Raw genomic sequence first — 17,241 nt, forward strand, 5'->3', positions numbered from 1 at the left:
TCTTCTTCTTCTTCTTCTTCTTCTTCTTCTTCTTCTTCTTTTAAGAAAGAGAAAGAGGGCGCAAGGCTGGAGGTGGGGGGAGCAGTGGGCAGAGGAGAGGGTAGAGAGAGAATCTTTAAGCAGGCTTCATGCCCAGCATGGAGCCCGACGCAGGGCTCGATCTCACGACCCTGAGATCATGACTTGAGCCGAAATCCAAGAGTCAGACTTTTTTTTTTTTTTTTTTTTTTAGGATTTTATTTATTTGACAGAGAGATAGAGAGCACAAGTAGGCAGAGAGGCAGGCAGAGGGAGAGGGAGAAGCAGGCTCCCTGCTGAGCAGGGAGCCTGATGCGGGACTCAGTCCCAGGACCCTGGGATCATGACCTGAGCTGAAGGCAGCCGCTTAACCGACTGAGCCACCCAGGTGCCCCCAAGAGTCAGACTCTTCACCGACTGAGCCATCCTGGCACCCCAAGTGTGGATAGCTTCAAAGAGAGATGGTGCAGACCAGTGAGGTCAAGGATACAAAGGGAGTCAGAAGAAGGTCAAGAAAAGATCCCCTCCCCAAAGTTGAGTCTTCAAATTCACCTTTTTGCCTTAGGCCTTAGGTAGGCTCTTTGTGAGATGGGCCATAGCCAGCTCTCCACAGTTGACCTCAATTTTCATGAGGGACAGTAAGTTATACCTGGCTTTGGTGTTTCTCTGTCCACTCCCAGATAACCAAATCAAGATACATGCCCACTGCACCCTACATATCATTGAAATATACATCCTTACCTCCCTACAGAGATGCTCTGTTTTTCCTCTGCTCTGGTGCCTTTCTCATCTTCCTCATCTCTGGGTTTCCCGGCTCCCTTCTTGTTCACTCTGATCTTCAAAGACCAGTCTCACTTCCATATTCCGAAGCAAACCTTCCCCAGCTACTCACACACACCAACTGCCCCATTTCTGAAGCCCTCTGGAATCACGCCATCTGATTGAAATATAATGGGAACCATGTATATAGTTTGAGATCTCCAAGTAACCACGTTTTTTTTTTAAAGTAGAGACAAAGACGTAAAATTAATTTTACTAGGACATTTTACTTGACCTGATAGATTCAAAACATTATCATTTCAACATGTAATCAACACAAAAAGGATTCATAAACGTGTTTCTTATTCATGGCACACCTCAATTCAGACTAGTCACATTTCAAGTACCCCCAAAACCACAGGGGGCTAGTAGCTGCCATGTTGGACCACACAGCTCTAGAACTTCTCAGCCCATGGTTTAACAGTTAATTGTGTATGCCCTTGTCATGTTTGCTAGTTGTTCTCTGATGCAGTCACTGTCTTTGGAGGGCAGAGTTTGTCCCGGGTCCTAGTGCGGTGCTTGGCACACCGTGGGCACTCAACAAGTCCATAGATTGCTTCCGTGCTACCACCGTACACCGCTAACCCCCTCCTCACTCACGGAGAGACAGGCGTGTCCTCACTCCCTCTCACGTACATTCCTCAGCTGCTAAGGCCGTTGCAGAGATCTCTGGAAAGCAGTAGCTCTAGCCGCCTATGCTTGAGGTAGAGAGGGAAGGAAAACTTGCAGCAGAAGCGGGGACTGCATGGAAAGTTTAGTTCACTGGCAGAATCATAATAAGCACCGCATCGAGACTCGTGCGGTTCCTCGTTTTGTACATGGAGATTGCAAGGGGAGTGTTGGCCTGTTTAGTTCTGGTGCACAATGTCTCTTCCTTTAGCACGGTATCTGGAAATAATGGCACTGAAGAGATGATATCCCAAAGGAAGGTGGTTTCTTGCGTTATCTGTGACATAGCCTCGACCTCAGCTTCACGAAAGGATGCGCACCTGGGCTAATGCTGGCAGCAGACGCCCGCATAAAGAGAACACATGCAAGGCTAACCTGAGTCAGGCTCTGGCTCCTTAAACAAAGGATTGCTTTAATTTTTGCAGAATAAAGTATTTTTTCCTTCTGTTGTTCATGAAATGGCCTTAAAGAATTCCTCTTGTTTGTGGTCTCAAAAAAATTAGAACTATGCCCATGAGGCCCGCCTTTAAGGGTTCTAGTAAACAATAAGAAGGCTTTGTTCTTGGTAATAAAATTAAAGCGAGCAGTGTTTCCATTACCTGGCAGGATGCCGCCTCCCCACCACCCCCTGATCCTGACAAATGTAAACAGAGCATTCTGTTTCCCACTGAGGAGGTGAGAAGGCAACATCTGTCAGGTTTGTATATAGAAATATATTTGACCTTTCAGATAATGGAGAGAGAGGGAGAGAGGGAGAGAGGGAGAGAGGGGCACTTCTTCGCGTCGTCCCTGACTTAAATATTTTAAGATTCAATTTGACTCTAGAAAACTGTACCTATTGGGGCTTAAAACTGGAAAGCCATTGTTTTAGAAAGACAATAATAATTTCCCAATGAGTTGGAATGCTGGAAAATCTAGGGGTCTCTAGATAAAAGAAATACATGTATTTTTAGTCCGACTCACTGACTTTCATGTGTTTTCCCCCAGGCAGCTTTGCCTGCTGTTGCTCAGATGTAGACCCAGTTATGGTCAGTTGTAAATGAACCTTTGTGGGTAGACTGTGGCCCGAAGTAAAAAAACGACCAAGGTCAGGATAGAAAGCACTGTCAGATGCAAACTCTGTTCAGCCCTGCGATTAGTCAGAAGTCATTGGAGCTACAGAATAAGCCGGACGAGTGTGACACGGGTGCCCCCTGATGTCCTATGGAGCTCTTCTTAAGAATGGTCCTGATTGTAGTCCCCTCTAACGTAGGTGCTTCTGTCTGAAATGGTCAGGGCCACGCCCTTAGAGCACTCACCAGTCCTATGTCCCCTGGCCCGAGAGCTTCCTTCTGTCTGGAAGCCGCTAAGACTCCGCCTGGGGTCTCCCCCACCCAGGGTACCCACCTGTTAGTTTCAGAGGAGAATTACTACCCAGCCACCCCCAACAGCCTTCACCCGGCCACTGATGGGAGATATTAGGTACATACTGCACTTCCTTCCCATCAGCTGGACTGTTCTGTGCAGTTTCCCAAAGTCACGCACCTGGATTAATCTCCAGCTGCCCACCGTGGTCCAGGCGAGGCACACTCTCCTGCCTTCATGCCTTTCCCTGTCTCATCTCCCCACCCCCTGCTGGTGTTTCCTGGCAATGACTTGTGCTCCCAGCCCAGTCTCCTGCCCTGCTTCCTGGAGAGAGAACCGCAGGCCTCATCTAAAATGGAATGAATGGTAGTGCACATCCCTTTTCCCCTCGTGCCCCCAGCTCACATGTTCAGTTTCCCTAAACTCTCCTCTCTTTCATGTTCTTTGAAAAAATGTGAATATTAAACACGGGGCATGTAGATATTTAAAAATCAGTCTACCAGCTTCTGCTGGCATTCTAGAGTGACGACAACAAGGCAAGGTGTCATAGATGTTATTTGTGGATGCATCAGGAAGACAGACCAAAGCTTACCATTTTCCAGTTGCGCTTGGAAGCGCAAGTCTGACCGGTGATACAAGGGAGTATATTTCACTCACTGTAAGGCACACTGAAGAGCAGGGGCCCAGCCCTCCTTCTCCGTAACTTTGTAGGGGAGCAGATAGCATCTATCCTTGAGTCCCTCAAGCCTGAAGAGGAGTTCAACCTGGTATTTTTCCAGTACACCGCTATTCAGGAATCGTGGCACAACAACTAAAAAGAACGCCACTTAATGAGAAATGACACGTAAGATGAGTAATGTAAGGTCGTGGGATAGAAGCTTCCTCTTTCCATTAGAAATGACTTCCCTTCCCCGAGATGGATCACCTCTGTCCTCCCCAGCACTCAATTAACCGTCCCCTTCTGTAAATTACTTTTTTAGCTTCTGACCACAGTGTGATTTTTGCCAAATACATTCGTTGAAAGTTACTTAATAGAAAGTAGCACTTTTCAGAAACTTTATGAGAAAGACTTGATAGACACAAGGGTCCGGGGCAGGTTAATAGATTTTTTGTTTCATTCTGCCTGCCCAACCCAAACGGAAGGGTGTGGAGCATTTGTTTTATAAAAGTGTGTAATTAATAAGAGAAAGGAAGGGAGGGGTTTATTGTTTTTGAATGAATTATGAGCAACACCTTCCATTCTGCTGCTTCTTTTTGGACCTGCTTCGAGCGGAGTTACCATTTAACACAGAGAGAAAATTCTGTAGCGTTAATGCCAAGAATGTGAGGTTGAAGTCAGTCGAGTGGGCTCTGACCAAGACAGCACGGGAAGAGCAATGTTATTCTGTGACAGAAGCCTGCAGGACGTCGGGGAGAGTGAAAACCATGCCGCAAGTATATTTTCATTTTCAAATTGAAATCCTGTGAATCCTCAGTAATCGCAACTATTCATGCCCTGACAGGAGAAAACTGATATTTATCAAGCACCTACTACGCCAGAGAGTTTACAGATATTTTCGTTGAAAGTATGCAAACGAGGAGACATTCTTACCCAGATTCGACGTTTTTCATACAGGCGCAGCTCTCGAATTACAATGTCCATGATCTTTTCCTCTGTGCTAGAGGCTGGCAAACTATGACCCTTGGGCCAAATCTGACTCGTCACCTGTTTTCCTAAATAAAGTTTTATTAGAACACAGCCACACCCATTTAATTCCCTTTTGTCCGAGACCGTTCTCCTACTACGACAGCGGTGTTGAGTAGCTACAGCAGAGACCGTGTGGTCCTCAAAGCCATGTTATTTACTGGTCTAGTCCTTCACAGCAAGTCTCCCAACTCCTGCTTTACATCTGGGAAGATTCTCCCCTGTCCCCACCCTCCCCCACCCCATTGCATCAGGAAGGAGCCTTTAGAGAATACATTTGGGATCTAAAAATAACTCCAAAAATTCTGGAGTTAGTTCTCATGTTATAGCTTCCAAAGCCATTGTTTTGGTGAAAGATGTAGATGGAAAAAAATTTCGATTCATGCTATTAAGTCCTGCAGGTAATCAGCTCAGGCTGACCGGTCTTAGAACTTGTAGCATTGATTCTATGTGGACATTCCGGATAAACAAGAGTTTCTTTCTTTCTTTCTTTCTTTCTTTCTTTCTTTCTTCCTTTCTTTCTTTCTTCCTTCCTTCCTTCCTTCCTTTCTTTCTTTCTTTCTTTCCTTTCTTTCTTTCTTTCTTTCTTTTTCTTTCTTTCTTTTTCTTTCTCTCTTTCTTTCTCTTTCTTTCTTTCTTTCCTTCAAGATTTTATTTATTTGACAGAGAGACAGACACACAGCGAGAGAGGGAACACAAGCAGGGGTGAGTGGGAGAGGGAGAAGCAGGCTTCCCGGGGAGCAGGGAGCCCGATGCGCGGCTCGATCCCAGGACCCCGGGATCGCGACCTGAGCCGAAGGCAGATGCTTAACGACTGAGCCACCCAGGCGCCCCTAAACAGAGTTTCTTAACAATAGTAATAGTTATCATTTATTGAGTAATTACTATGTGCCAAACATTTTTCAGTGGTTTCTCGTGTACTAATTCATTTAGCTCTCGCCACAAGCTACCCCAGGGTTTCTCTGCCTCGGCACTAGTGACATTGGGGGCTGGATCATTCTCTGTTGTGGCGGGGGCTGTTCTGAGCATTGCTAGACGTTTGTTGGGTCGCATCTCTGGCTTCCACCCATTAGACACAAGGCATGGCCCCTGCCCCACTTGTGACGATGGAGAATGTCTCCACACATTGCCAATGCTCCCTGGGAGAGCACCTGGTCTACCAGGTAAGAGGAACTTGGGAAATGGAGAGTTTCAGCAAATGCCCAAGAACGTATGACTAGGAGGCAAGGAGGACCTGGCATTCAGCCCCAGGCAGACTTCTTCAGGACCTCGAGTTCTGAACTACTGCCTCCTTTAGCCCTTGTTCACTCTAAATCATTTCACCTTGTCTGACGATTTCGCTTTACTGAAAAATTAACAATAACATCAACAGTGTCTTGGATGGGCATGTTGTGTGTGCTCCTCTTGGGGGGAAATTCCTTTGTGTGAAGCCTCAGAGTTTTGGGCATTAGCGGTGGTGCTCTCGCTGGACAGTTTTATTGTATCGCCACAGCTGTGTTTCGTTTGTAGGAAGACTTTTATTGCCAGCTTACCACAGCGGGCTGCCATTTTTAATGGCATCGCACTTCCTTATCCAACATTCAAGCTTCATAATCTTAGAAACCTCAAGAGAAGAGGACTTATCATGAGGTTCCTGGGAGCTATTTTTTGCTCCCCTAGCAAACATATGGCAGAATCCCGTATGGAGAGTTCATCAGCATGCCGAATTGACCTCCTCTGGGCCAAAGCATTTTCTGCCATGTCCCCGCCGTAGAGGCCGCGTTCTGTGTAGCTTCTGTCCGCACCGTCACTACTCTCAGCAAAAGCACTTTATGAAGGGATTCCATTTTTTCCTTTCCTGAAAAGCCTGTCTCTTTGGCTTTCAAAAGTTTCAGTCAAAAGTGTTCAACTTTAAATGAACATATAAAAACATTTTTTTAAAGATTTTATTTATTTGACAGAGAGAGAGACAGCGAGAGAGGGAACACAAGCAGGGGGGAGTGGGAGAGGGAGAAGCGGGCTTCCCGCGGAGCAGGGAGCCCGACGCGGGGCTCGATCCCGGGACCCCGGGACCGTGACCCGAGCCGAAGGCAGACGCTTAACGACTGAGCCACCCAGGCGCCCCGAACATACAAAATATTAAAAAAATATTGTCCTGTACTCCGGTTTCTCCCTCAAAGACAGGGACCCTGGGAACTTGGCCCCTCTTCCCTCTCTCGTCTACTTGAGCTAGGTCCACAAATATTTGACTTCGGTGTGAGAGAGTTTTAGGGTGAAGATTACATATAAACATATTAGATGAATTACAGTAATACAGTCTGCTCTTACTCAATTCTCTTTGGCTCAGTTTTATATACAAACTCAAGTGTTAGAGTTGCTTTCATTGTTCCTTCTGGCAGCTCTGTCTAACTTCTGCCCCAGGGTCTGGAATGTTCATCACAGCTGCCTTTGGCAATAAAACCCGAAGCACCCTCAGATCCTCATACTTCCCTTCGCACCTGGTCAGCAGTCCACAGCGGGGCACGGAGCCCACCTGCACACAGGCTTTCCCTGTACCCTCATCTTCCGGGCCAGATTATCAGCTTATCTGCAGCTCCGTTGTGTTTCCGTTGCTCCAGCCCCGGGCAGATCGGAATGAGCTCCTCCTCCAATGTTTTTCTTTTGGAGCGAGATGGGATTGTTGTAGATGTTATAGCATATAACAGTATGAAATAATGGTGCTACTAAGACATAATAATAACACTAACCCCTTTAAATTTGGATGCAGACTCAAAATTGCATATTCTGAGCAACAGAGAAAAGCGCTGTTGAGTTTAACCAATAACAACATCAACATAACATAAAATAAAAAAAGAGTTTAACCAATAACAACATCAACATAACATAAAATAAAAAAAGAGTTTTAACTTTTCTCAAGGTCACCTTAATTTGAATCACGGTACCGCTTTGCTTTCGCCAGGAGGACCAGTTCTAGGCAAATTTGTAAAGTAGACATTTGTCTTTTAAACCCCCAATCTCATCGGTAGTGATTTTAAAGATAGCAAGGTTTAGAGTCTTCGACCCAAGGGGTCGCAGTTTGATAGAACAATTTCAAGAGTGCACTGATGGTGGGCCCGTGTGGTAGGGGCGGTCTCCTGGGCTGCGCAGGCTGGGGGGCAGGGGGCACCATTCTCGTGGATTCCACGTGAATGGTGGCCTCTGGGGTTGTGTAACGCCAGCACCCCTCCTTCCTCCACACCCTGAAATAAAATTTCCTTTTTCCGACACACCAGCCGTATCCTCTGAAACTTGCTCGGCTGTTTGCGTCTGTGTATGAATAGAAGGTGATCTATCAAGTCAGCATGTCCTTCTCAGGAGAGGACTTAAAAGGTTCTATTCTCAAAATCTAGAGATGGCTAGCCCATTTCAACAAAGCATTTCAAAATGAGAAAAATGAGGATTTCTAAAATGCGTGTTAGTCCAATGTCACCCGTGAGAAGTGGCCAGATACTTTTTCCCCATTGGTGTCGCCTTCTAAGAGTTTCATAAAATATTTCTAAAGATGTTAAGGCCACATGTGTCTGAAATCTAATGATGTTTATACTCTGCACTGAACATCTCATTTTGCAGTTGAATACAAGTCCAATTAAAAGAGCAAGTTTTTAGAAATACTTAGAAACTGTTTACGGACTGCTAAAGAACATTTTGCAGACACGTAGTCCAATTTTTAGTGTGTATGTAATTAAATCCTTTTAATGTTTATACGTATATGACAAGAACAAAATAAGAAATTGTCCGCCTCACCCCACCCCTTCTGTGAAATGCCACAACACTATCATACCATAAAGCTTAACAGGGGGGACTTTTTACTGGGCATTGCTAACTAAGTGCTCTGGAGAAAATAGCTAACCCGTTTGTGTTATCATTAACAGTGCCGGGGAATGAGTACGTGTAACTGCACTCTAGCAAAGGCAGATAAACCGTGCGCCCAGGGGCGACTCCCACGGGACCGCCGCTGACTCTTGGTATCTGACATGAGTGCCGACTGCGATCTCGGTCCTAGGAGGCCAGGACACGAGTGTTGGCCTTCTACGCTCACTTCATTTTTTGACTGTCTCATTTCTCTTTCATTAGGCTGTAAAGGATGAGATGGTCATAGTCGGTCAATGGGAAGAAGCAAAACTATGTAGGAATAGGAGAGAGCGGGGTACCAACTCTACAAACCAGGCTGTTCTTCTGTGTCTTACGTAATTTCCCTTCTCATTCTGCCTTTCCTGCTCCCTAAATACTTGGGACCATGATGGACACACTAGATAGTAGGTAAATCCGTCGATTCTCGTCCTTTGGGGTAGTTAGGGTCTATAAAGTTGCCAGGAACACTGAATTGGCCAATACTGAACCATTGCTCTCTGGGGAAATAGCCACACATAGACACACACACATGCGACCCCTCACCTAGATGACATAATCCTAAATCTCGCAAGCGAGTCATCCTGGTAGATTCTGTTGTCTCTGTTTTATGAAAGAGAAAAGGAGGTTCCAGAGTGGTAAGTGACTTGCCTGAGGCTGACCCCGCGCACAGGTGCCAGAATTGGGGCTCCAAACCCATCCAGCTGGCCCCAGAACCAGAGCTTCGTGCACCACACTGTGCTGTTCCTGTTGTCTCCATCCTTGGATTATAGAAGAGCTGAAGCAAGAAGGCTAAGCGTGTCCTTGTTCAACCTCAGCTGGGTGCTAGTAGGGTGACTCATGTGTTCTCCGTGCTCTGAGCGTGTCTGAAACGAACACAGAGACGCCACAAGTATTGATTTGGGGTTACAAATTAATTTTTGAGTGGGAGCGAGTACGCAAATCACAAATACAGAATCTGTAAATAATGAAGCTACACTGTAGAATTTGTGTGGGGGTCCCTGCTAAAAGCCGAGCTGGGAGTGCCGGCAAATACCTTTTTTCATGTCTTTTGGCTGGTTCCTTTTCACCCCTTCAGAGACTTGTCAGAGAATTCTTGTCTGACCCGTAAAATGGACCCTACTCTCAGCCATGTTGAATCACATTACCCTGTTTAATTTCCTCTAGGCACTTGTCATGATCCAGAATTTTTATTTATTTCTTGACTTGTTCAGCCTGTTCCCCTATGCTCATATGTAAACTCTGTGATAATGGGAACTTTGTGTATCTTGGACGTCCTGCATGCCCAGCACTTGGAATGCTGTCTGAGGCGCCCTGGGAGCCCAGTTGCTATTATTCGAATGAATAGATGAATAGATTGATGAACGAATCAATAGTTGTATGTAGGTCTTTCACAGTGAAGGCCGCAAGTGTTTTATAAGAGGAGACTTGAGCTTGCAGGACATTGGCTGTGTCGCTTGCAGCCTCAGATAAGGCATCAGGGCCTAAAAAGTAAGATAATTACACCTGAAAGAAGAAAGAAATTCTGCCAGAATTGGGATTGGGGCTAACTTGAGAAGAATTACTTTAGAGTATTTTGCAAAGAGATAAAGTTAGTACTAAGGACTAGAAACGATGATTTGGTGGGGGGGGGGCGGGGATGATGATGCGTTTCAGGGTGAGAAAGGAAGTTGTAACTCCAGACGGAGAGAGGTTGTGTGCGGAGCACATGGGTGAGGCCAGAACAGAGATGCAGTCAAAGTAACTGAGTTTCTTCTCATGAGGAGCCGAGGTGACATTTACACGTGAGTATAATTGAGATGAGAAAAAAAGCTAGCCGTGAGAAGCCTGGAATGGGGGGAGGCCTAATTTTAAGCTCTATTTTGTCCTGCAATGTCAAGGGCGCTGAAGGACACGTGCCCTATTTCCCAGTGCGGTACAGAGGTGGGATCCAGTAGTCACCTCCCACCGGGCCATCATTCCTGATTATCCCCATCCCACTCTTGTCTTTAGGGTAGGGATGAAGAAGGTGGAAGTAGCGGTCTGTGAAAGAAGGTTTGAGGGCTGTTTCTTTCATCCTTGGATTGGCTCTACTCCAAGCACTTCCATTAGCCTTAGTGGTTCTGAATCAAAAGATGTGAATCCGAAATTGAAAGCTGAAATCGTAACTAGGAGCTGCCAGCTTCCAAACCAAACCTGGGAACTAGAAACACCTGAACACACTGCTAGCAACCAATAAACCCTGCCATATTTGGATTAATAGCCCATAGAAGAAGTGAAGTCCAATCAAATCATTAACTCCTTTTAAGTGACTTATAAAACAGCAAAACTGTGGAAAACTTCTTTGTAGTGGAAGAATTTTAGAAATATAGGATAGCATTCAACTTATTTTATTGTACCTTTTGGAATGTAAGAATGCTAGAGTTACAAAAATTTGGAAGCTTCATCAAAGTATAAAAAGAGATTCAACTTTCCTGGTTTCAAAGGAAAGTCAATTCTGTGTTTTTTTTAAAGATCTGAGGAAAATACTTGGCCAAAAATGAACAGATCATGTTTCCAAATTTCTGGGAATTTATATTTTGGGGCCATGGTGGTTGTGGTATCAGCTTTCTCAAAACATATTGGCTCAACAAAGTAGATTTCGGTCTACTTTTTTTTGTAAAACAAATCTATCCATCATAACTACCAAATGGCCAGAACTGGGATTAAATGGAACCCCATGTTATGATGGCAACTGGGACACCTTTCCTACCATAGAGTAACCCAAGTCCCAGTGATCTTCAGAGTGAAATGGATCCCAAACTAAATCGTAGTCTATTAACAAAGCTACTTCTTTTTTTTTTTTTTTTTAAGATTTTATTTATTTCACAGAGAGAGACACAGCGAGAGAGGGAACACAAGCAGGGGGAGTGGGAGAGGGAGAAGCAGGCCTCCCGCGGAGCAGGGAGCCCGATACGGGGCTCGATCCCAGGACCCTGGGATCACGACCCGAGCCGAAGGCAGACGCTTAACCGACTGAGCCACCCAGGTGGCTCCAGGTGCCCCCAAAGCTACTTCTTAATACAGACGATACCATCTCAGATTTGTCTATGACTTCACAGTGTTACTTATTTCCTCATATAGTATTCCACGTATCTACCACAATAATCCCACATGGCTGAGACGGCAGATGTTATTCACCTCATTTTACAAAATAGGAGAACTTAGAAATGGGCATTTTCCTTGATTTTCCCAACATCATCCTCCTGCAAGTGTGTAGAGCTAGTACTCCACACCACATTTCACGGCACCTGCTCTAGAGCTACTGGTGGGGTTGGATCAGGTTTACTCAAAGCCAGAGTAGCATTCAGCACAGAATATGTTAGCAACAACATCAAAACCCGAGGACTTCGTGATACGGTCAATTGATTTTCGACAAAAGTGCTAAGACGCTTCAGTTGTCTTCCAGTTGTCTCTTCCATCAGTGGTGCTTAGACAACTGGCTGTCCATTATAATAAAAAGACCCAGTTGGACCCTACTTTGCACCATACACAAAGCTTAACTCAAAATGGCTCACAGACCTAAAGGGAAGAGATAAAACTTCTAGAGGATCATGGAGGTGTAAATCTCCACGACCTTGGATTAGGTTGCTTAGCTATGACATCAAAAGCACAAATGACAATAGAAAAATAGGTAAATTGGACTCTGTCAAAATTAAAAACTTTCGTGCTTCAAAAGGCACCATCAAGGGGCTCCTGGCTGGCTCAGTCGTAAGAGCGTGCGACTCTCGATCTCGGGGTCGTGAGTTCGAGCCCCATGCGGGGTGTAGAGATTACTTAAACAAATAAAACTTAAAAAAAAAAAAAAAAAAGAACAACCAAAAGGCATCACCCAGAAAATGAAAAGACTTGGGAGAGATACCTCATTTAGCTCCCTGCCCTTACGGAGCTTGCATCCCATTAGATTTACCTTGATTGTATACTCAAGTACAGTTTCGCTCTTAGGGCTCATTCTGGAAGATACTTTTCAAATGTAAGGTGCCGCTTTCCAGAGATTTCACTTTCTCCATCCTAATGTGCCCTGGTTTCTATATGATTCCATCCTTTTCACAGCTTGGTTGTAGTCCGTTGTTAAATTCAGTTTGAGGTCAAAGGGAAAGACAATAAATTTCTTGAGAGTAGTGGCTTTTCGAGTAAGTATTTTCATGGATAGCTAAGTTTATTTGGGAATCCTCAAGGGGGACCTAGAAATGACAACATAAAAGTAATGGTAAGAGAAATTGAGCCCAGTGATGAACCTCCTTGAAATATTAGCCTGAGTTCCACATTCTGTACTTGTCCATCAAAATGCATCTTATAATTTTTTCTTTTGTTCATTAAACATTTAGCCAACATGTCTGTGTGCTAATCTGACATAGGACCTGATCTTGGTGTTTGCTGCCGATGGCCAGCGACTGTTATCTTCTCAATGAGAAGATGTCTTGAGTAGTCTCTCTGCTGTGTCTTATAGTGATCAGGAATAAAACTCAAGGAATCGTGGCCTCTGGAAACAGGACATGATTTCTCTGAAAAGCCATCACTGGATTTTTATCCTGAACTTCTGACCCTACTTCCAGTCTGTCTCATTTAGAGAGAATGGAATTACTCCAGTTAAGTGAAGTATCCCAAATCAAAAGGGCTTAATGACTGAGCCATGTCTCCTCCCTGAGATATGCTAGAGTAATCAGTGATGCTATTGTCATTCTCCGTAACACTGTAACTTCTGTGCTGTGTTAAAATCATAAAACTCCTGCATGCTCTCTCCATTTCCCACAGCTGTGATTTCTGGGTCTCTGTTTGCGCATAAGCATTTCAGAATTGTCATGAGGTGGAGGAAATAGCATGTGCAGAGGATTTCCCAAGCCCAGTTGCCAAGAATGAGCTAATTGTCACCCTCCCTTGCATATCATGAGTCTTAAAAACTTCAAACACAAGCCGTTCTATAATGATCTACCTTTCCTGGAGAATGGCATGTGTTCGCTGTAGAACCTCGGGAAGTATACCAGAAGTAAAATTATAAATTATGTCCTAAGATTAATAAAATAGTCAACCATCCCTTTTCTTTTTTGATGTTTTCATAGCGATGAAAGACAGAGTCGATGCCTGTATTTAAAAGAAATGTTAAGTAAATATGATATAATCTTGCTACCTTGCTTCTGGAAAATTTGTTCAATGGATATCGATAGTAATCTGTTCTCCATAAAAGAATAATATTGTTTTATTTTTAACTTACTTTTTTGTTTAATAGCCCAAAATTACACTTTCTTCCAAGATATAAAAGCAGGAATCACAAATATATTTCAGGCGTCGATTTCCCACTAACTGGTAATAGCTACGTATATGTTGGGTTAGGAAGATTCTGAGGCCGAGTATGACTTAGTAGAAAAGACTGCTACCATTGGCTAACAGTGTTCTCCAAGGATGCAAGATAGGGAGTGGACATGTAAGTCCTATATTTTCCATCTCTGTATAATTGGAAGAAGATTTAACATTTAAAGTATCTTTTAGATACTTAAAGTATCTAAAGTACTAATGTCTAAAGTAACTATTTAAAGTAACATTTAAAATACCAACATGTAACTGAAAACAAAGGCCAAATAAACTCTTACTCTTCTATCTATATCCTGTAGGTCAATGCATCACGTCAAGAAGCCAAATTGATGGAGGAGTGTGATCTTCTCATTGAGATCATTCAGCAGAGACGACAGATTATTGGAACCAAGATCAAAGAAGGGAAGGTACGATTTCTAGGGTAGAAGATTTCATATTCTCTACCTGGAGAAAACATCATACTCCCATGCGCTTCAATAGCTTAGGAAATATCGAATACCCCCCTTTTCTATATTTTCTGTAATTTCCTCTTAAGTCTTCAAGACAGAGCTCAAAGGCCCCTGGTTGGCCATTTTTTTCTCCACCCATTTCTTTGTATTATCACCATTTCCTATGCACCTCTGTAATAAAAGGATTACATTACCTCTCCTCCATTACTGAACTCCAGGGGGCAGCATGGAGCTCTGGTCTATTATAGCCATTGTCTCCATCTTTCTTCTCTATGAGAAGGTGGGTTCCGCAGAGGAGTTCATTTCATATTTCTCGCTATATCCAGCAATTAACACAGTATTAAATAAATGTTTCAATGAATCAGACTTCATATAGAAGTTGCAAAGTATTTTCCCGTGCCCTTGAGCGAATTCAGACAGGTATAATTTCATAGTGGCAAAACTACTATAGTTTCACTGTATCATATATCCCTTTGTGGATATATTAATAGTAATTCTTTTCTAATAATTGTATCTTTAAAATTCCCATGGTTTTTATTGAAATATTTGGGATCCATTTCATTTTACTCATTTCTCTGCCACCCTCAAAAGGTAATTTTGTAAATATTTAAAAAATAGAAACATTCATTCAAGATCCAATAAATTCATGAAGTTCTATTATTACATATGCTCATAACCATGCTTTAATGAAATATGTATAATTAAATTAGCAACTATTAAGTGGTACACAGAGGTTCCAATAACTGATAGACGGGGCTCTGCTCTGTTTTCTACCACATTTAAAAGGTACTTTCGATACTGTATAATATTTTAGATTACTTTGCCTGTGTAAGCTGAAAAATATTTATGCATGTAAATTGTGATGGTGATCAGAAAAGTTAAAGTCAAGTCCAATCAAATAGCTCTGGAGGCTGTTATAGTGAATTAACAACTTAATATGAAATCATTCCCTGGCCAAGAACTCAAATGTATTGAGAGGCGACTTTTCCCCACGTACAAATTGTACGACTTTGAAGAGCACTGAATGTCAGCCTGGAATCCTCACAGGACATCTTTCCTGTTCCATTGTCATGCCCCACATGTGTACATCTCTTAATACCTGACATCTCGCAGGTCCTCAGATACACGATTGCCGGAAATACAGCTGCAATTCTTTAACATGCGTGCGGGAGGGAATTTGTTGCCTTTACATGGTACAGGGGTCAGTTTTTGATACTCGTAGTAGTCCCTTATCGCTGCTGTAACAAATTACCGCAGACTGGGTGCCTTAAAACAACACAGGTTTAGTTTCTGACCTTCCGGAGGTCAGGAGTCCAAAATCAGTCTCACTGGGCTGAAAGTCAAGGTCTCGGCAGTGCTGTTTCTTTCCGGAGGCTCTAGGGCAGAATCCATCTGTTGCCTTTTCTGGCTTTTAGAGGCCACCCGCACGCCTTGGCTCCTGGTTTCTTTATCACATCACTCTGACCTTTGCTTCCCTCCTCAGATCTCTTTCCCTGGCACAGTTCTCTCTGGTTCTCTCTTCTAAGGACCCTTCTAATTAACACTGGGGTCACCCAGATCATCCAGGATAAGCCCCCCCCTCTCTCAAGATCCTTGCCTTAATCACATCTGCAACATCCCTTTCATCATGTAAAGCGCCATCGTTTAAAAACTCTTGGGAGTAGGAGGGGAGCATCTTGGAGGGGGGTGGTTATTCAGCCTGGCCAGCATGCCTTTCCCTTGCTTAACTTCCCAGCATGAGGGTTTCTCCCATGAGCTCCATCAAAGTAGTGAAGGGGTGTCGTCATGCGTAGGGTTCGTGCTTTGGTGCACCCGGTCCAGCCCGAACACGTGTCAGTGACAAGAGAACATGGTGAAATAGGAAAGCAAAGACACCCAGCTGGACCCAAAACAAGATAAAGGTCTCCATGGGCCGGAAATGGGACAAACCTGCAAAGTTGCAGTTGCCACTGAAACACGGGACTGGGACTCGGTCTGGAAGAGACCAAAGCAGCGGCACCTTCCACTCCCATGGGTAAAGAGTTCTTGAAGCCCTGGGATGAAAGGGGCCGGAAGTGCTCCGGGTGGTATGAGGGACGACAGTCAGGCTTGCTGGTCAATGCCACGGGCCGCATAAGGCTTCTCAGTTCGTTTAAAGGCACCGAAAAAGATTATTGCCAACCTCTATCCCGGGTCATAGTTTTTAGCGGTTTCGGGCCTGGGAGTCTGGAACGAGTCTGTTGTTGGGCTGGAGCCTGGATCTGCACTACTTCTGATACCTGCTCAAAAGACAAGCCTCAGAAATGCAGAGGGTCCCTGAATGAGGGCCCCCAAGGGTGAGGGAGGTGAGGAAAACTGATGGTAATACCAGTAGGTGGAGGGGACAGGAGGGGGCTGAGCAAAGGGAAAATGATTATGAATGACTTCTTCCCTTTAAACCTGAAACTCACACCTCAGTGCTGAAGCATGTAAAGAAATGTTGCATTTCTGAAAATAGAGCCCGCAAAATCAACAAAGACATTATCTCACCCCAGGTGAAATTCATTTTATGGGAAAATAAAGAAAAGATGTTTAAAGCGATAAATGAAGGGATGACTTCTATTTTAAAAGAGCAAAACCTTGTGAAGCCACAAAAAGGGTATAAGATCAGAAAGAAAGAAATGTGAAAATAACACATCAGCAGTTTGGGAGGCAAAATGTAGACACTGAAACTACAAAGACAACTCAGCCACAGGGGGGATTTGGAAACTGAGTTTTAGCCTCCACATAGGCGACGCCATTCTGCATGTAAGAATACGAAATTCGAGCTATATTTCATGCCAAAATTAAAATTTCATGCGAAAATTAAATCTAAATGGATATTCCTAATGTGAAAGACGAAATGATAAAACTTCTAGAAGAAAACGTGAGAGGAAATCTTGGTGAACCTTGAGTTGAGCAAAGAGTGTTCATATACAATGTTAAGAACATCAAAGAAATACTTACATATTAAACAGATAATTGTGTTACATCAAAAGTAAAAACTTCTGTCTAAAAGGCACTGTTAAGAGAATGTAAAGACAAGCCACAGGTTGGAGACAAATA

At 43.9% G+C, this 17,241-nt stretch overlaps 1 protein-coding gene across 9 annotated transcripts in view; it reads left to right on the forward strand.

Annotated features, from left to right (window-relative positions):
* MID1 (midline 1) overlaps nt 1-17,241 on the forward strand; it is a 591,209-nt gene that overhangs the window by 526,597 nt on the left and 47,371 nt on the right. For all 9 annotated transcript variants that reach the window (XM_025857736.2, XM_073902107.1, XM_073902106.1 and 6 more), the window contains one exon: nt 14,029-14,136. In XM_025857736.2, coding sequence (XP_025713521.1) covers nt 14,029-14,136 — 108 coding nt within the window. The remainder of the gene's footprint in view (nt 1-14,028; nt 14,137-17,241) is intronic.

Source organism: Callorhinus ursinus, unplaced genomic scaffold, assembly GCF_003265705.2.
Source record: "Callorhinus ursinus isolate GAN/ISIS: 27379988/994484 unplaced genomic scaffold, GSC_fseal_2.0 scaffold16, whole genome shotgun sequence".
Classification (NCBI taxonomy): Eukaryota; Metazoa; Chordata; class Mammalia; order Carnivora; family Otariidae; genus Callorhinus; species Callorhinus ursinus.